Source organism: Neomonachus schauinslandi, chromosome X, assembly GCF_002201575.2.
Source record: "Neomonachus schauinslandi chromosome X, ASM220157v2, whole genome shotgun sequence".
Lineage (NCBI taxonomy): Eukaryota > Metazoa > Chordata > Mammalia > Carnivora > Phocidae > Neomonachus > Neomonachus schauinslandi.
This window is the reverse complement of record NC_058419.1, coordinates 98,817,713-98,837,667: the sequence shown is the minus strand read 5'-3', so window position 1 is coordinate 98,837,667 and position 19,955 is coordinate 98,817,713. Positions and strand designations below refer to the sequence as shown.

Genomic DNA, 19,955 nt, shown 5'->3' with positions numbered 1-19,955 from the left:
TGCTATTACTGTGCTCACTACTACCACGCTAGTAAAAACAAAACAACAAAACAAAACAAAACAAACTCCATCATCACTCAGTGGTCTACTTGCTTCCAAATGGCCTACTAAATGCTATTTTGACTTCTACCTTTGCTCCCTGATGATACATTCTCAACACAGCAGACAGAAGTCAGGCACAAGAGATACCAACTCAACTCTAGTGGTTTCCCTTCTCATCTGAGTAAAAGCCCAAGTCCTAACCATGGCCCCCGGGACCTTAACTTCCTTAATCTCTTGCACCTCTTCTTCTGTGACTAAACACCCTGATTCTTCAACTCCACCATACTCCAGTGTTCTCTGACATTCCAGGCATGGTCGTCCCTCAGACCTATACACTTACTCTTCCCTCTGCTGGAAATACTCCAATCTCAGGTATCTATAAATCCCTCACTGCCTTTAGAGCTTTACTTAAATGACACTTTCTCAGGGAGGCCTTCTACTGCTAGTCCATCTATACACGCACACGCACACACACACACACACTTCCTAGCTCTCATTCCTCCTTTATTTTTGTCTTTGACACTTATCAATAACATTCTATACATTTTGCATATTCTTGCTTAATTTTAATCTTCCTCACTGGAATAGAAACTGTAAAAGGTCAGATATCCTCATGAATTTCCTTCATGCCATCTCCAGGGCCTGGAAGAGTACCTCATGCATAGTTAGATGCACAGTAAGTTGAGGTCCATTGTAGCATAATGCCTCCATATACAATATTATTGTCTCTCCCACCCTAACCACAGTTAAAATGCTCTATGAAGGTGTAAATGTGTAACAAATTCTAGGAGCTATACATACAGTGGTTATAGAACCAGCCTAGGAGGTAAGGAGCTACAAGCTCAATAAAGTAAAGCTGAATTAAATTAAAGTCTTCTAGAAGATCCAGATTAGATGGGCAGTTGGGCACACTGGCCTGCTTTCCAACAGGACTGCTATGAAGTCTGATAGCAGTAATAAACAATTACCCAAACAGAAAACAAATAGTACCATGTAAAATTCATTAAGTCATAACTTAATAGAATCTTACCTTAGTTGAGGAAAAGAAAAGAAACAGGGGAAGAAACAACACAATGTTTATAATATTTATTACAGAATGATGAAACAATGTCATACTAAAAAAAATCAGAGGAAGTATAAACTCCCAACAATGGTCTACCAAACAAAATTTCAGCAAGGTTTTTGGCATCCTCGCTAAGGTATCATGGACTCCATGAAAAAGAAACTGAAAAACTGTAAGGCTAGAAGAGGTTAAGGTTAACAGAAATGAAATGAAATTTTGAGATAATAGAGACATGGATCTCATAAGGAAGAAACTAAAAATGCATTATCGTGATCCAGATTCATATTGGAGATTATAAAATGTGGAATTGATACTGAACAAAAGAAAAGAGAAGGTTTCTTGACTATGGTACTAACCAGGATTCTTTGGAACTCAGAAGCAGATAAAAATTTACATGGACATGGATGAACTGGAGGGTATTATGTGAAGTGAAATAAGTCAATCAGAGAAAGACAATTATCATACAGTTTCACTCATATGTGGAATATAAGGAATAGCAAGGAGGACCACAGGTGTAGGGAGGGAAAACTGAACGGGAAGAAATCAGAGAGGGAGACAAACCACGAGAGACTCAGTACTCCGGGAAACAAACTGAGGGTTGTGGAAAGGGAGGTGGGTGGGGAGATGGGGTAACTGGGTGATGGGCATTAAGGAGGGCTCCTGATGTGATGAGCACTGGGTGTTACACACAACTAATGAGTCACTGAACACTACATCAAAAACTAATGATGTACTTTATGTTGGCTAACTGAATTGAAATTTAAAAAGAAAAAAGAAAAACAAGTGCTCTAGTTGGCTAGTAGAAATATCACATCTTAAAGTACCCTACTTAAGTTGTTCCTGCATTTTCAGATCATGTCATGTTATACTGACATGTTGAAATGTTTGTTATCACTAGAGAATAAGATCAACAACTCTTTACTGGTCTCACAGATTTCGGGGCTATTTTTTTCTCAGATATTTTCAAATGTTCAGCATCTTCAGTCTTTATTCCTCCTCCATGGCTCTCTCTCTCTCTCCTTTCTATAGACAGATACATAAATATGTATATTTAGAGATAGGCATGTGTATATATATATGTGTGTGTGTTTGTGTGTGTGATACGTTTGTATATATATTTACATTTGTATCTGTTAGATTATCCCTTGTTTTCAAGGCCAAGAGTATCACCTGAATGCTCTTCAACCATGACATCCATTTTGTTCTATGCATTTCATCTTCAATATTAGTCCAAGCATCTGTAGTCAGATTTCAGTTCCCACCCCTATACAGAAAGATCTTTCATGAAGGGCACTAATTTTATTCTTGCCAGGTACAATGCTTCTTATAGCAGTAAGTACCCATAATTAAAACTACCTCTTAGAAATCACCTTATTTGGGAAAGCATCTCTGTCCTAGACATGATTATATTTCTCTAATCTGTCATCCTCAGGAAACTCATCCAGCTTTTATGTCTGTTTCTCTGTTTATCGTATATGTACGTGTGTACACATACACGGTATTTTTAATCTTAAAAGTATCTATTTTTTCTAACAGAACATATACTTTTGAAATGGTTTTCTTAACAGAGAATATGAAATACTTTAGCCAATATATATTCAATATATGATCATATGTTTAGAAGCTACTACTCAGATTCTGATGTATCTAGTACAGATAATTTCAAGTCAAGAAGACAGAAGCTAAAAAAGCCATCAGTTAACCATTCCATAAGGGTTGTATTGTTAATTTTAAAATATATTAAAGGTCCATAAAAATTCTTAGAGATATCAGGAAATTAGGAATTCTAAAATATATAACGTCAAGTGCAAACTAAAAGGCAACTGAGTTGTAGAATATAGAGAAAAAAGAAACATAATTAAGTTTTAAGCAAAGTATACAAAGAAGGGAAGTTTACTGATTCTCTAATAAGTTGATTAAAAACACTCTATGACCTCTTCCTCCTTCTTTATCGGCATCTCTTAAAAGCCTCCTCCTTTCATGACATCTTCTCTAATTAATATGAAAGTAAGTTCCAGATTCCCCAGAGGCCTACCCTGACTTTAGAAGCTATTAATTTTCTATTCACTTAACATTCTATAATGAAGTTTTCCCCTTTGACAGAAAAAGCAATTTATTCACTCAAATGTTTATTCAGAAGTTGTTATATCCTTCATGTTGGTAGCAGAGCCTGACTTAAAATGTGCCCAAGGAACTGAAAAAAAATCACTTATTCATACAGTCAAATATCAACTATGTTAAGGACCAGGCACTATATTGGGCACTGGCATGCCAAAACCAAAGTAAGCCAAACCAAAACAAACCAAAAACAAAACCAACTTAAGTTCCATTTGCTAATTTCTAGAAACCAGCAATCTAATCAATGTTAGAATGGCCAGAAATCAATATGGATAAGGTAAAAGAAATTAGGTCATGGTAGCCTTCACAAAGGCAACATGAAATTACTGACTCTGTCAACACCTTCCCCCCAACAGCCACCAGGAACATGCCTATATAAACAAAGTTAAGTTGATCTAGTTGTTGCAACAGGAGAGGTGGCACATAATAGCGAACTATGGGGTAGGTCTCTAAGAGGATGGTTAGAAGGAGTTGATTGGATTTGGGCACATGTAAAGTGAGGAGAGTGGTCAAGGAAGCAGGGCTTTGCCTTTAATTAGATGTCGTAAGTAAATGGAGTTACTTCTGTGACTGCGCATCTTAAGAATTTTTATCTAGATGGCAGGAACAATGTAGAGAGGCTAAAACCAAGATTGGTAAGGCAGCATCATTTGTCACATTAGTGAAGATGGGGGATATGCAGTCATTTGGGGTGGTTTGCACCCATTATTTGGTCTGTTGAAATATGATTACAAGATGGTCACGTTTTGGTCTTGATCCATCACAATCATGAAGTGGCCTTGTCTGTTTTTGGCATTCTGAGCTGTTGCACATATTCAGCAGGAGAACACTGCAGGCTAGCTGTGAGCACTAGTCAACGTCAACACTGAGCATCTCCAAGGACTAACTGAAGTGCCCAGCCAGCTTCTGATTATCAGTGGCTTCTTTTTGCTTTTTCAAATGAGTATCAACAGAGGCATAATAGGATAATATTTATGTTTTAGTAAGTTCACTCTGACAGAAGTGATGTGAAAACCTCTAAAGGAATACAGTATTAGTGGCAGGGAAGACCAGCTAGGGATTTTCTTCTTAAACAGAGGTAACCCATGGTATTAGCTTTAATCAGGGTTGTAGTGTTAGGAATAGAGAGAACTGGACACTTTCAAGAGTGGTTAAGGGAATTAAATTAATTGAACTAGGGTGGACTTGCAAATGGTAGGAAAAAAAAATCTAGATGACCCAGTTAGCTTTTAGATTTCTGGATTAGTCTGTCAGAAGAAAGAAAGGAAAGAGAAAGAATAAAGGAGGGCTGGGGAGAGCATAAGATTTATTTTAAGTTTTCAGGCAAATATCCAATTAAAGTTGTCTATTAAGCAATTAAATAAACTGGCTTGGGCTTCAAGGGAGAGACATAAGCTAATGATACATATTTGGGAGCCATTAGAAAATAGATGTTATTTGAATAGGAAGGAATGAGGATAATCCAGGGAACAAAAACAAGGGAAGAACTGTGTAGAATATCAATAATAAAGGAAAAAGGAGATAGAACAAATGACCAGAAATGTACAAAAGTAACCAATAGATAATGGTATCCCATAAACCCAGGGAGGAAAGAATTTCATGAAGGATAAAGAGGTTAAAATAGAGTATAGTCCTGCAGAGAAGTTGAGTAACTAAGACACAAAAATATTCCTATGTGTTTAAAGGAGAGGAGGGTTTTATTGAAGATATGGATATGTGGCTGAATGGAAGCAGATTCCTTATGACATAGACAGTGAAAATATTGAGAACTCACACACACACACATACACACACACATACACAGACAGATTAGCCTTAACTGGCCAAAGCACAGTCTCTTCCACCAAGGCAGAGGGGAAAAAGAGAATATGAGCACAAATACACATAATTTGTTAGATACCATCTTAAATAAACTAAGAGGGAAAGTCATCTGCCATGCCCGTTAAAAACTCAAAATAATTGTCGAGAGAAGGAGAGAAGAAAACTTTCAAGGAATGCATGGAAAGCTTATGGAGAAGCACCAAAGCATCTGTGTAAGTAGAGTATTTCTGAAACAGAGTAATGTCTGGAAGTCAAACATCTACAGTCTAGTTATGCAAGGAGGTAGGTGAATTGAGCAGATTAGGGAAACGGAAACCTTTGGAGATAGCAGGACAACCAATATGACCTGAGATTTTTAATGAAGGCATAATGTGGGTGGAGAAGAATATGATCCTGGTGCCAGTCTTCAATGAGAAAATATTATCACAAAATGGTGAGTAACAGATGGCCATCGGGATAGCCAAGGGATGAGATATTTTTACACAGAAAGAAGTACCTTCGCAATTGGCCCTGGGAAGTGAGGAAACTAGCAATTCTAAATGAGTGGGGGTATATGCAACTAAGGAATCATTGAACACTACATCAAAAACTAATGATGTACTATATGCTGGCTAACTAAACATAATGAAAAATAAATGAGTGGGAGGAGTTAAAGAGTCACTAGTCTTAGTGGTGTTCTTGAGGGTGAAAGTGGTTTCCATGTAGTACTAGAACAAGTAAGAATGAGTACATAGGACAGAAAGTTTGTTTCGGAAGAAGGACTTCAGAATGCACAGAGAGTACGTGTGGGAAGGACCCAAGAAGCAAGGCCAAAGAAGGGCAGAGAGATGAAGAGTCAAGAAAACACAGATGAATAGAGATACCTATATTGTGGGTGGCAAACCCAGATAATAGACCTAAAAGAAATGTAGAATTAATTGGCTTCAGGATTTCCAACAGAACTTTGTTAAAAGTTGATTTGGTATGAGTGAGAGCAAGCATGGGCTCCAGAAAGAGCCCAAGGCTTGTTGACCTTAATAGCTGGTATGAGGGCTTTCAAGAGAACACTATACAGGTGTACAACCACCTTGCAGTAAGACTAGATTGTTTGTTGTTTTAATTACTACCTTACATTACCATGTGCTCAGTTCAAGAAGTTGAGTAGCTACACCTGTTAATTCCACTTGAATTTCTCAACTGTGGTGACATTAACAGAATGAGTAAAGGATCTAGGAGTTTGGTAAAGTCTCAGATGATGCCTTAGAGTGCTGATTCTCAAACCTTTATGTACAAACCAATCACTTGTGGATCTTGTTCAAATACAAATTGATTCATTAGATCTGAACTCACACGTTTCTAATAAGTTCACAGATGATGCCAATATTGGTTGTCCGGGGACCACTCGAAGTAGAAATGTCCCCTGGAATTCAACTTTTAAGTAAGTGCATTATGTTAGTTATATAGATAAAACACATGACTAACAGAAAAAGAACAATTGTTAGTTTTAAAATATATAAAACTGAAGTGATAATATTCTACAACATTCTAATTGGCTGAAAACACTTGAAAGTAATAGATGAGTGAAGGAGTCGAGTGAAAGAAAAAAAAAAAAAAGAGGGTAATATTTAGCCACTTTTAATGCCTAAAAACGAATACCACTCAAGTTCATGAGATGGGCCTCCTGTGTGTTCAAAATAAGTTACATACACTGACAGGTGAAGAAGTAAGAAAATTAATGTACATCTAAACTGCATATCCATCATCATTACTATGTATTTCTCTCAAGGATTTTTAATACATACATATTATATTTAGCCTGAAGGAAATGTCTAGGTAAATCATTTCATGTCCTATCTTAGTAGGCAATTAAGAATGATGTTCTTATTTCAGAAAATGAGAGTAGAAGTTGATAAAGGTGACTCACAAGGTATCAGAAAACCACTCATACAATATTGTACATCTTTTTTAGCACTTTCAGTCTGTCATTGCTGACACTATTGATTAAATGCAAATTGCTTCTAGGTAACCATATGATAACAGGAAATTTTTGAATTTATATTCTTGAGATTCTGGTACTCAATTTTCCTGCTTGATCAGAGCTGTTTTAAGATCCAGAAATAGGATGACAGATAAGTAGATTATTGGGATAAATTTTTAAAAATTTAAATTAGCTAATAAAATGTCTGTCCAAGGTGACTCACACTTTCAGTGGTCAAATACATCACATGAACTTTAAAATGTATTTTAGACTTGATCTTCTCTAAGCAGTTTTCTACTTAATAGAACTTCCCTCCACAATCATCACGAAAAACATACCTTCAAGTGAGTATACTTTGAAATAACACACTTTGCTAATTTTCTACTATATATATTATGCTTCAGTTTAATTTTAAAACTAAAACATCATCATAGTGCCCATTTCTTAAAATTATTTATAATTGTCTATTATTATACTAATGACAGTACACTGTATATAACTAATAATGCTTTTAAAATAACTTCTCAATTTATAAATTGTTAACTCTGAGATATGTTGATGGAACCATCTCCTCTCTACCTCAAGCAGCCTAAAAAATAGAGTATTTTCTCCTAGAAGAAAATCATTTCTTGCTCTCCCAATGTTCCAACTGCAGAGCAAGTATTAGCTTGTATCTAAGAGAGTGTTGTGTTTGGAAAAATCTAAGAGAGTTTGTCTGGTAGGAAACTGAACGCTCAAAACATGAAACTGAGTTATTCACACACATGACCTTCCTATAGCTAAAATTATTTAACATTCAGAATATTTGTTTCTTTAGCCTGCCCACTACAGAGTATTCACTCTATTAGAAACGCTCTCACAAACAATTGCCAAAATGGATGTTTTATAATTGTAGAAGTTGAAATATCAAAGCCCTGATAATGTCCTTGAAGATGAAGCAGCTCCTATTAAATTAATAAAAATCCCTATTGTGAAAGACACAATTATAATGCCTCAGCAGGTAATAAAAACAGTAAACCGCCTCTTACTATAAATAAATATTGAAAAAGGCTGGACATCTTTTAGTTATGGTAATGCAATACATAAATATCTGGACAATGCAAATCTGTTACAAGTACTAATGAGTATAAAAAATAACTTTTTGATGATAGTGAGAGCATAAACAGGGTCCTAAGTCTAGTATTTCTAAGGGTCTATTCTATTCTGCAAGCTTGCTAAGTCCCAGCCTTGAGGTGACAGAACAGTACATGAAGGAAAATCAATATGAGTTAATGTTATAAAATTGTTAATTTACAGCTAAATATTAAAAAATTTAAAGAAGGTTTATGTAAAGCATCCCTGCTCAGTCACAACAGAACCAGGAAAAATTTCTCTAAGCTAAATTCTGATTCTGCTGGATATGTAAAATATACTTTAAAGATATATTTAAAAGCATTATTCCATATTGCTTTAATCTTTTCAACTGATAGAATCAGATAGTACAAAGCACAGAGTTTACAAGCAGCAAAACTTAGGAAAATACATAAAAATTAATGCATAACCTACATTGACTTTTTCTTTAAGGTCTGAGAAGTTGCCTTCCTTCCGATAGATTGCAAATTCAGGACTCTGCAACACAGCTTCTGAACGAGTAATCCAACTGTGAAGTTCAGTTATATCGACATCCAACCTAAGACAGGAAAAAATAAGGGTCATTATTTCTTGATTATCTCTTTCTTCTACATGAAAAAAAAAGTAATCTCTCCACGTTTACCATTCTCCTTCCAATCTGAGACTCCTGCCTGATGCCCCTGTTACTGTTAATAGCACTATCATTTCCCTAGTTACGTAGGCTCAAAGTTTGGAGTTAGCTTTAATCTAGTCTTATGATCATGGAAATCACTTTATTAAGCTCAATGTAGCAATTGCCTCCCTAGAGTATCTCCTATAAGCTATCACTCTGCCTCTGCTTGAATGTTTGCACTGGCTGAAAAACTACTATTCCCCAAGATAACCCTCTTTCTTTCTGGAAAGTACTTATACCAAACATAAAATTCCTGTCGGTAACTCCCATTGAACCATACCTTGGAAATCCATGCCCTTGTGTAGTCTCCAACAATACCGCCGACTCTGAATTTGACCATGTAACTTGCTATGGCAAATGGGATATTAGGAAGCGTAAGGCAAGCAGAGGCTTCATAAGTGCTTGCACTGTGGATCTTGTCCTCTTAGAACATGCACTGAGAATGCAACTGTTAGGTAAGAATTCCAATGGCCCTTTAAGGAAGCTTGATCTAGCCAGCTGGAGAGACAATGTGGAAGCGAATGAGGCGCCACACACATGAAGAAAGCTTTCTTTCACCTTTTGACCTGACACCAGCTGAATATAGCCAAATGAATTCTCCAGCTGATAGCACTTAGAGCCTCAGAACTACCCAGAGAGCCCTGCCCACATTGCAGAACCCCCAGAAAAGATAAGATGCTGCAATAAGCATCTAATCATATACCCTGATATTCTCATTCTTTTATTGTGGAGACCTATGGAGCCAATGGGAGTTAACTGTTCAATCAGGTCATTCAGATTGAGGTAAAGCAGAGATTGGAGGAGAGTCATAGACAGTTGCAAGGGAGGAGGAGGTCTGTGCATCACTTGAAATTCCAGGCACAATTCTAAATTGTGTGTGCATTTTTCTTGAGAAAGAACCCCTAGATTTTATCAGCACCTGTAAAGAATCTATGAAAAGAGAATTTAGAAATCATCTAATCCAAGTTTATTAAAACAACAGTCAACAAGGTCCCCAGAAAAATATTTATTCAATTTTTATAGGAAGCTTGTGAAATAGGACAAAAGTACAGATATAAAATTTAAGACACCAAGTAATGTACTTTTATCACCATGATACATCTTATCCAAGACAACCCTCACATAGTTGAAATCAATTCTTTAAAAACACTAGAAAATATCTGAGGGTACCCTACCTTATTCCTAGTTACTTCCATGGCTAATGCCTTGGCTTGTCAGTATCGTGTTTAAAATTTGGCTCCTAAAGAGACCATGTCAATAGTGTTTAGTACAATCAGGAAGGAACAGACAATTATCTTCTTGGATATGCAGCCTACAAGTTTGATCAATGTTTTGACTTCCATATTAGACCTTTAACTCACATTGAAGTTAAATTGAGCTAGACATCTCAGAATTTTTCACATAAACTATTGCTAAGCCAGTTCTCCACAACCACAAACTTAGGAGCTGATTTCCTTTTTTTTTTCTTTTTTTGAGAGAGAGGGTGCAGGGCAGAGGCAGAGGGGGAGAGAATCTTAAGCAGGTTTCACACCCAGTGTGGAGCCCAATGTGGGGCTCGATCTCACAACCCAGAGATCATGACCAGAGCCAAAATCAAGAGTCGGACGCTTAACCGACTGAGCCACCCAGGGGCCCTAGGAGGTGATTTCCCGAACTCTTACTTCAAGGCTTTCAGTCATATAAACCTGATAAGGTTTTGCATGTTAGTTGCAGGCTACTGTTTTAAAATTAAACTGATACAGACCTTCACAGAACATGAAACACTTCCAAAAACATATTCTCTTTTTGTGTTCTTAAAAAAGCCTATGGTGAGTTATTATTAATCTCTCTGCTCGTGTAAGAAGGAAGTTCAAAGAAATTAAGTGAATTGATCTCAGACTGTTAGTACCATGGAGAAGGAACTTAATTCATCTTGTTTACCATTATATCCTTCACCTCAAATAGGGCCTGGTTCACAGGGACAAATATTTACTGAGTGAAGGGTACTCAACAAGAAACTGAAGGAACAGGGATCTGAATTCAGAGACTTGGACTCCAATTCCATGTCACTGAATGTCAAAACTTTTATTTGCATTTGGACTGTAAATATCTATGGATTTTCATTTTATCATGGTGATTGTTATCTTCCCTACATTTGTTTTTTTCCTGTAAGTTTAGTTACTGGGTTTCCTATTTCTTCATTCATAATGGTGATGTTGAAATAGAGTCCTATTGCATGCTTCTAAACACCTCTCTTTCTCTCTTTGATGTTAACTCACCAAATCAAATCTTTGACTCTGGTCACTCAGCCACCTACAAAATTCAGTGCAGGTTTTCCATCAGAATACTTTAAGAAAAGCATTTTTACTTTTCCTTTTGTACAATACAGATATCACTGGGTCTCTCTGCCTTTAGGCATTCACTTGCCAGTGCACAGGGGAGGCCAGAAGTGCTCAGATGTTAATCCCACCAGAGTGACCCTTAACAAGAGAGAGCTAGGAGCTGGTAGATCAATATCCCAGCACCCCTGCCTTTCAGTATGACCATCATGGTGAAAGTTACACACAGAACCTCAGGGGGTTCCCAGACGGTTTCAACTCCAGTTGCCTCCAGCAATAACCCAGTATCATCTTTTATTGGCTGCCTTCTTTCCCTAACCTCACTCCCCCACTTTATTTGCTGGGATCACTTCTCCCAATAAAAAACTTGCACCTAAATCTTTGTCTCCAGATCCACTCCTGGGGAACCCAACTAAAGCAATGATCAACAGCTGCAAATGAACCCAGCATCCTGCCATATTTAGCTGTTTTCTCCTTGAACTCTGACTCTCCACAGGAACTATTTTAAACTTTTTCCAAAGCTTTCAAAGCGTTAACCCATCTTCCTTCTACAGCTATCAACAGATGACATTTTTTACTCAACCAATGAAAGGGCAATTATCAGACTAGAATTTCTTCCACTTTCTATGTCCAAATATTCAATCTTACCTGTGTGTGCCCGTCTCATTCCCTTCTCTTACATTTGAATGAGTTTCCCTTCTTTACCTAAAGCCAATCACTCTACTTGCCTTTTATACTTTGTTCTTTCACTTTTTTAAATTTAATTTTATTATGTTAGTCACCATTCATTATATCATTAGTTTTTGATGTATTGTTCCATGATCCATTGTTTGCATGTAACACCCAGTGCTCCATTCAATACTAGTGCTCCTTAATACCCGTCACTGGGCTAACCCATCCCCCCAACCATCTCCCCTCTAAAACCCTCAGTTTGTTTCTCAGAGTCCATAGTCTCTCATGGTTCATCTCCCCCTTCGATTCCCCCCCTTCATTTTTCCCTTCCTACTCTCTTTTTTTTTTTTAACATATAATGTATTATTTGTTTCAGAGGTACAGAACTATGATTCATCAGTCTTACACAATTCACAGTGCTCACCATAGCACATACCCTCCCCAATGTCTATCACCCAGTCACCCCATCCCTCCCACCGCCCACCACTCCAGCAACCCTCAGGTTCTTTCATGAGATTAAGAATTCCTCATATCAGTGAGATCATATGATACTTGTCTTTCTCTGATTGACTTATTTCGCTTAGCATAATACCCTCTAGTTCCATCCATGTTGTGGTAAATGGCAAGATTTCATATTTTTTGATGGCTGCATAATATTCCATTGTGTGTGTGTGTGTGTGTGTGTGTGTATACGCCATATCTTCTTTATCCATTCATCTGTCGATGGACATCTGGGCTCTTTCCATACTTTGGCTATTGTGGACATTGCTGCTATAAACACTGGGGTGCATGTACCCCTTCGGATCACTACATTTGTATCTTTGGGGTAAATACCTAGTAGTGCAATTGCTGGGTCATAGGGCAGCTCTATTTTCAACTTTCTGAGGAACTTCCATACTGTTTTCCAGAGTGGCTGCACCAGCTTGCATTCCCACCAACAGTGTAGGAGGGTTCCCCTTTCTCCTCATCCTCGCCAACATCTGTCGTTTCCTGACTTGTTAATTTTAACCATTCTGACTGGTGTGAGGTGGTATCTCATTGAGGTTTTGATTTGGATTTCCCTGATGCTGAGTGATGCTGAGCACTTTTTCATGTGTCTGTTGGCCATTTGGATGTCTTCTTTGCAGAAATGTCTGTTCATGTCTTCTGCCCATTTCTTGATTGGATTCTTTGTTCTTTGGGTGTTGAGTTTGAGAAGTTCTTTATAGATTTTGGATACTAGCCCTTTATCTGATATGTCATTTGCAAATATCTCCCATTCTGTCGGTTGTCTTTTGGTTTTGTTGACTGTTTCCTTTGCTTGGCAAAAGCTTTTTATCTTGATGAAGTCCCAATAGTTCATTTTTGCCCTTGCTTCCCTTGCCTTTGGCGATGTTTCTAGGAAGAATTTGCTGCAGCTGAGGTCAAAGAGGTTGCTGCCTGTTTTCTCCTTTAGGATTTTGATGGACTCCTGTCTCACATTTAGGTCTTTCATCCATTTTGAGTCTATTTTTGTGTGTGGTGTAAGGAAATGGTCCGGTTTCATTCTTCTGCATGTGGCTGTCCAATTTTCCCAACACCATTTGTTGAAGAGACTGTCTTTGTTCCATTGGACATTCTTTCCTGCTTTGTCGAAGATTAGTTGACCATAGGGTTGAGGGCCATTTCTGGGCTCTCTATTCTGTTCCATTGATCTCTGTGTCTGCTTTTATGCCAGTACCATACTGTGTTGATGATGACAGCTTTGTAATAGAGCTGGAAGTCCGGAATTGTGATGCCACCAGCTTTGCTTTTCTTTTTCAACATTCCTCTGGCTATTTGGGGTCTTTTCTGGTTCCATACACATTTTAGGATTATTTGTTCCATCTTTTTGAAAAAAACTTGGGTATTTTGATAGGGATTGCATTAAATGTATAGATTGCTCTAGGTAGCATTGACATCTTCACAATATTTTTCTTCCATCCATGAGCATGGAAGGTTTTTCCATTTCTTTGTGTCTTCCTCAATTTCTTTCATGAGTATTCTGCAGTTTTCTGAGAACAGATTCTTCGCCTCTTTGGTTAGATTTATTCCTAGGTATCTTATGGTTTTCGGTGCACTTGTAAGTGAGATCGACTCCTTGATTTCTCTTTCTTCTGTCTTGTTGCTGGTGTATAGAAATGCAACTGATTTCTGTGCATTGATTTTATATCCTGCCACTTTACAGAATTCCTGTATGAGTTCTAGCAGTTTGGGATGGAGTCTTTTGGGTTTGCCACATAAAGTATTATACCATGTGCAAAGAGTGAGAGTTTGACTTCTTCTTTGCTGTTTTGGATGAGGTTTTATTTCTTTTTGTTGTCTGATTGCTGTGGCTAGGACTTCTAGTACTATGTTGAATAGCACTAGTGATAGTGGACATCCCTGCCATGATCCTGAACTTAGGTGGAAAGCTCTCAGTTTTTCCTCATTGAGAATGATATTCACTGTGGGTTTTTCATAGATGGCTTTTATGATATTGAGGTGTGTACCCTCTATCCCTACACTCTGAACGTTTTTTTTTTTTTTTAAGATTTTATTTATTTATTTGACAGAGAAAGGGAGACAGCGAGAGAGGGAACACAAGCAGGTGGAGTGGGAGAGGGAGAAGCAGGCTTCCCACAGGGCAGGGAGCCCAATGCGGGGCTCGATCCCAGGATGCCGGGATCATGACCTGAGCCAAAGGCAGATACTTAATAACTGAGCCACCCAGGCGCCCCAACTCTGAACAGTTTTAATCAAGAAAGGATGCTGTACTTTGTCAAATGCTTTTTCTGCATCTATTGAGGGGATCATATGGTTCTTGTTCTTTCTTTTATTCATGTATTGTATCACATTGATTGATTTGTGGATGTTGAACCAACCTTGCAGTCCAGGAATAAATCCCACTTGGTCATGGTGAATAATCCCTTTAATGTACTGTTGGATCCTATTGGCTAGTATTTTGCTGAGAATTTTTGCATCCATGGTCATCAGGGATATTGGTCTGTAATTCTCCTTTTTGATGGGGTCTTTGTCTGGTTTTGTGATCAAGGTAATGCTGGCCTCATAAAATGTGTTTGGAAGTTTTCTTCCTTCCATTTCTACTTTTTGGAACAGTTTCAGAAGAATAGGTGTTAATTCTTCTTTAAATGTTTGGTAGAATCCCCCTGGGAAGCCATCTGGCCCTGGACTCTTGTTTGTTGGGAGATTTTTGATTACTGCTTCAATTTTCTTGCTGGTTATGGGTCTGTTCTGGTTTTCTATGGCTTCCTGGTTCAGTTTTGGTAGTTTATACATCTCTAGGAATGCATCCATTTCTTCCAGATTATCTAATTTGCTGGCATATAGTTGCTCCTAATATGTTCTTATAATTGTTTGTATTTCTTTGGTGTTGGTTGTGATCTCTCCTCTGTCACTCATGATTTTATTTATTTGGGTCCTTTCTCTTTTCTTTTTGATAAGTCTGGCCAGGGGTTTATCAAACTTATTAATTCTTTCAAAGAACCAGCTCCTAGTCTCATTGAGGTGTTCTACTGGTCTTTTGATTTCTATTTCATTGATTTCTGCTCAGATCTTTATTATTTCTCTTCTCCTACTGGGTTTAGGCTTTATTTGCTGTTCTTTCTCCAGCTCCTTTAGGTGTAGGGTTAGGTTGTGTATTTGAGACCTTTCTTGTTTCTTGAAAAAGGCTTGTATTGATATATACTTTTTTCTTAGGACCACCTTTGCTGCAGCCCAAAGATTTTGAACAGTTTTGTTCTCATTTTCAATTGTTTCCATGAAGTTTTTAAATTCTTCTTTAATTTCCTGGTTGACACAAGAATTGTTTAGTAGGATGCTCTTTAGCCTCCATGTATTTGAGTTCTTTCCGACTTTCCTCCTGTGATTGAGTTCTAGTTTCAAAGCATGGTGGTCCGGAAATATTCAGGGAATGATCCCAGTCTTTTGGTACCAGTTGAGACCTGATTTGTGACCTAGGATGTGATCTATTCTGGAGAATATTCCATGGGCACTAGAGAAGAATTTGTAATCTGTCGCTTTGGGATGAAATGTTCTGAGTATATCTGTGAAGTCCATTTGGTCCAGTGTGTCATTTAAAGCCTTTATTTCCTTGTTGATCTTTTGCTTAGATGATCTGTCCATTTCAGGGAGGGAGGTGCCAAAGTCCCCTACTACTATTGTAGTGTTGTCAATGTGTTTCTTTGATTTTGTTATTAACTGGCTTATATAATTGGCTGCTCCCATGTTAGGGGCATAGATATTTACAATTGTTAGATCTTGTTGGATAGACCCTTTAAGTATGATATAGTGTCCTTCCTCATATCTTATTATAGTCTTTGGCTTAAAATCTAATTTGTCTGATATAAGGATTGCCACCCCAGCTTTCTTTTGGTGTCCATTAGCATGGTAAATGGTTTTCCATCCCATCACTTTCAATCTGGAGGTGTCTTAGGGTCTAAAATGAGTCTCTTGCAGGCAGCATATCGACTGGTCTTGTTTTTTTATCCAATCTGGTACCCTGTGTCTTTTGATTGGGGCATTTAGCCCATTTACATTCAGGGTAACTATTGAAAGATAGGAATTTAGTGCCATTGTATTGCCTGTAAGATGACTGTTACTGTACATTGTCTGTATTCCTTTCTGGTCTATGTTACTTTTAGGTTCTCTCTTTGCTTGGAGGACTCCTTTCAATATTTCTTGTAGGGCTGGTTTGGTGTTTGCAAATTATTTTAGTTTTTGTTTGTCCTGGAAGCTTTTTATCTGTCCTTCTATTTTCAGTGAGAGCCTAGCTGGATATAGTATTCTTGGCTGCATATTTTTCTCGTTTAGTGCTCTAAATATATCCTGCCAGTCCTTTCTGGCCTGCCAGGTCTCTGTGGATAGGTCTGTTGCCAATCTAATGTTTCTACCATTGTAGGTTACAGACCTCTTGTCCCGAGCTGCTTTCAGGATTTTCTCTTTGTCTCTGAGACTTCTACGTTTTACTATTAGATGTCGGTGTGTTGACCTATTTTTATTGATTGTGAGGGGGGTTCTCTGTGCCTCCTGGATTTTGATGCCTGTTTCCTTCCCCAGATTAGGGAAGTTCTCTGCTATAATTTGCTCCAATATGCCTTCTGCCCCTCTCTCTCTTTCTTCTTCTTCTGGGATCCCAATTATTTTAATATTGTTTCGTCTTATGGTATCACTTATCTCTCAAATTCTGCCCTCGTGATCCAGTAGTTGTTTATCTCTCTTTTTCTCACCTTCTTTATTCTCCATCATTTGGTCTTCTATATCACTGATTCTCTCTTCTGCCTCATTTATCCTAGGAGTTAGAGCCTCCAGTTTTTCTTGCACCTCATTAATAGCCTTTTCAATTTCAACTTGGTTAGATTTTAGTTCTTTTATTTCTCCAGAAAGGGTTTTTCTAGTATCTTCCATGCTTTTTTCAAGCCCAGCTAGTATCTTTATAATCACCATTCTGAACTCTAGTTCTGCTATCTTACTAATGTCCATATTGATTGGTCCCTGGCAGTCAGTATTGCCTCTTGTTCTTTTTTTTGAGGTGAGTTTTTCCATCTTGTCATTTTGTCCAGAGGAGAATAGATGAATGAGAGAACAAAATGCTAACAGGGTAACAATGACCCCCCAAAAATATACACTAAACAAATCAGAAGAGACCCGAAACTGGGGGGAAAGAAAGGGAAAGAAAGAAAAAAAAGGAATATGATCAAATATGATCAGCCTGGTGAATAGATCAGTGCCACACACTAGGTTTTGGGCATATTTTGGTCTGTTAGAAGACACTGCCTCCCAAAATTTTAAAGAAAGAAAAACTTGTATATGTACAAAAATAAGGGTAAATATGATGAAGGGATGGAATATGACTGCAAAGATGAAAATTATAAAATATTTTATAAGAGAAATTGGTAAGATAAGAAGTTGGTTAAAAAAAGAAAGAAAAATTTAAAAAGAAAAGGGGGGAGAGAATGTGATCAGGCAGGAGACTAGAACAAAGTCATACACTAGAGATTTAGGGTATATTTTGGTCTGTTAGAAGAAACTCTATCCCAAAATTTTAAAGAGAGAACAACTTATATATATATACCAAAAATAAGGTTAACTACAATGAAGGGATAGAATATGACTCTAAAAATGAAAAATAAAAAAGATTTTTAAAAAGGGCATTGATAAGATGTTGGTTGAAAAAGGGAAAAAGAAAAATTTAAAAAAAAAGTAGAAAAAGAAAAAAAGAAAATTAAAAAAATTAACTTTGAAAGACTAAAGAATCATGGGGAAAACCCATGGATTCTATGTGCAGTATTCCCCTAGCACTGGAGTTCTGCTGTTCTCACTGATCGGTAAACTTGGTCTTGGCTGACTGTTCTTGCTGATCTTCTGGGGCAGGGGCCTGTTGCCATGGTTCCCAAATGTCTTTGCCTGAGGTGGAATTGCCCCACCCTTGCCAGGTCCAGGCTACGTAATCTGCTCAGGTTTGCTGTCAGAGCTTTTGTTCCCTGCAAGCTTTCCATACAGCTTTGGAGGACGAGAGTGAAATGGCAGCCTCCCAATCTCTGCCCTGGAAGAGCCGAGAACTCGGGGCCCCACTCCTCATTGTGCCCCCAGAGAAAAGCAGTTAGTCACTCCCGTCTCCCTGGTCTCCAGCCACATTCCATGCTCACCCGGCCTGTGGCCGAGCGTTTCTATCTCTGGCACCCGACCCCGTGCGGAGTCTCCAAGCCCAGCAGATCCCTGCGGTGCACTCCTGCGCCTCTCCTCCTGGGGGAGGAAGGGGAGTCTCCCCAATCTGCCGCTTGTTGGGTCCCTGCTGGAGGAGCAGTGGCCCGACTGTGCCGTGGATCACGGTTTATGGTAACTCCGAGCTGAGAGCCCGCGCCTCAGCTCCGTCTCTGCAGCCGGCTTCCCCTCTCCAATACCTGGGAGCTCTGCCGCACTCAGGCACCCCTGGTCTTTCTGTGACCACGAGGGTCCCGAGACCACACTGTCCCAGCGAGGGTTCCACCCCCTGGTTAGCCACTGGAGCAACGTCCCTCAGCGAAGCCAACTTATAAAAGTTCCGATTTTGTGCTCCGCTGCTCTATCACTTGCCGGTAGTGGCTGACGGAGGCCCCCTCCCCCGTCATCTATCTTCCCGAATATAGCCTCGGATTCACTTCTCTGCACGTCCTACCTTCCAGAAAGTGGTCGCTTTTCGGTTCAGAGAGTTGCTGCTATTCTTTCTTTGATCACCTGTTGAGTTCACAGGTGTTCAGAATGGTTTGATCCCTATCTAGGTGAATTCCTGGGACCAGACGAAATGTAGGTCTCCTACTCCTCTGCCATCTTGCTCCTCCTGTTCTTTCACTTCTTCACAGCATGTGAGTCTATCAAATTTTTGTTATCTATTACTGCAAATTCAACCCCTCCCTTTCAAGTGAATTCTGCATATAGAAATTTAAACTTATTGACTCGTATTTTTTTAAAGTCAAACCCCTCTTGACCTCCATAGTTCCCTCCAGGCATTCTCTTATCTTCTACAAAGGCAAATGTTCTGCAAGAGTTACCCAGTTCTCCACCTCCTATTCACTCTTTCCACTCAATGTTGTTTCTCAACAAAAACATTGCTTAATATAGGAATCAGGTCACTAAAGCCCATGGAGTTTCACTTTCTTGCTATCTAGCAACAACTTAACACTGTTGAGCACACTCTCCTCCTTTTGCCTTCATACCATTCTACTCTATTTTGTCTTCAATTTCTATGACCACTGGTAATTTTTTTTCTTTGTAGGCTCATCTTCCTCTACCCTCTCACTACATACTAAAGTCATCAAGGCCCAGTTGATCAATCATCTTCTATTCACTATATTACTCTTTCTTTTTTTTCTCCACCAAGAGGGAGATAAGTCAATTTTTTAAAAAAATTATTTATTTATTTTGAGGGGGGAAGGGGCAGAGGGAGAGAGAGACTCTCAAGCAGACTCCCCATTGAGTGTGGAGCCCAACATGGGGCTCTATCCCACCACCCATGAGATCACAACCTGAGCTGAAATCACGAGTTGGATGCTCAACCAACTGAACCACCCAGGCACCCCTCTATTAATCTTTCACTAGAAATCTTATCCATGCTCATGACTGCAATTGCCATCTACATGTATCAAAGATTCATATATATATATATATATATATATATAAATATATATATATATCAGAGTTATATAA

The 19,955-nt window shown here is 38.4% G+C and overlaps 1 protein-coding gene across 1 annotated transcript in view; it reads right to left on the bottom strand.

The window, feature by feature from the left end:
• The window catches only part of DMD (dystrophin), a 2,077,064-nt gene that overhangs the window by 1,371,554 nt on the left and 685,555 nt on the right, over positions 1–19,955 (bottom strand). The window contains exon 18 of the mRNA XM_021677947.1: positions 8,547–8,670. Coding sequence (XP_021533622.1) covers positions 8,547–8,670 — 124 coding nt within the window. The remainder of the gene's footprint in view (positions 1–8,546; positions 8,671–19,955) is intronic.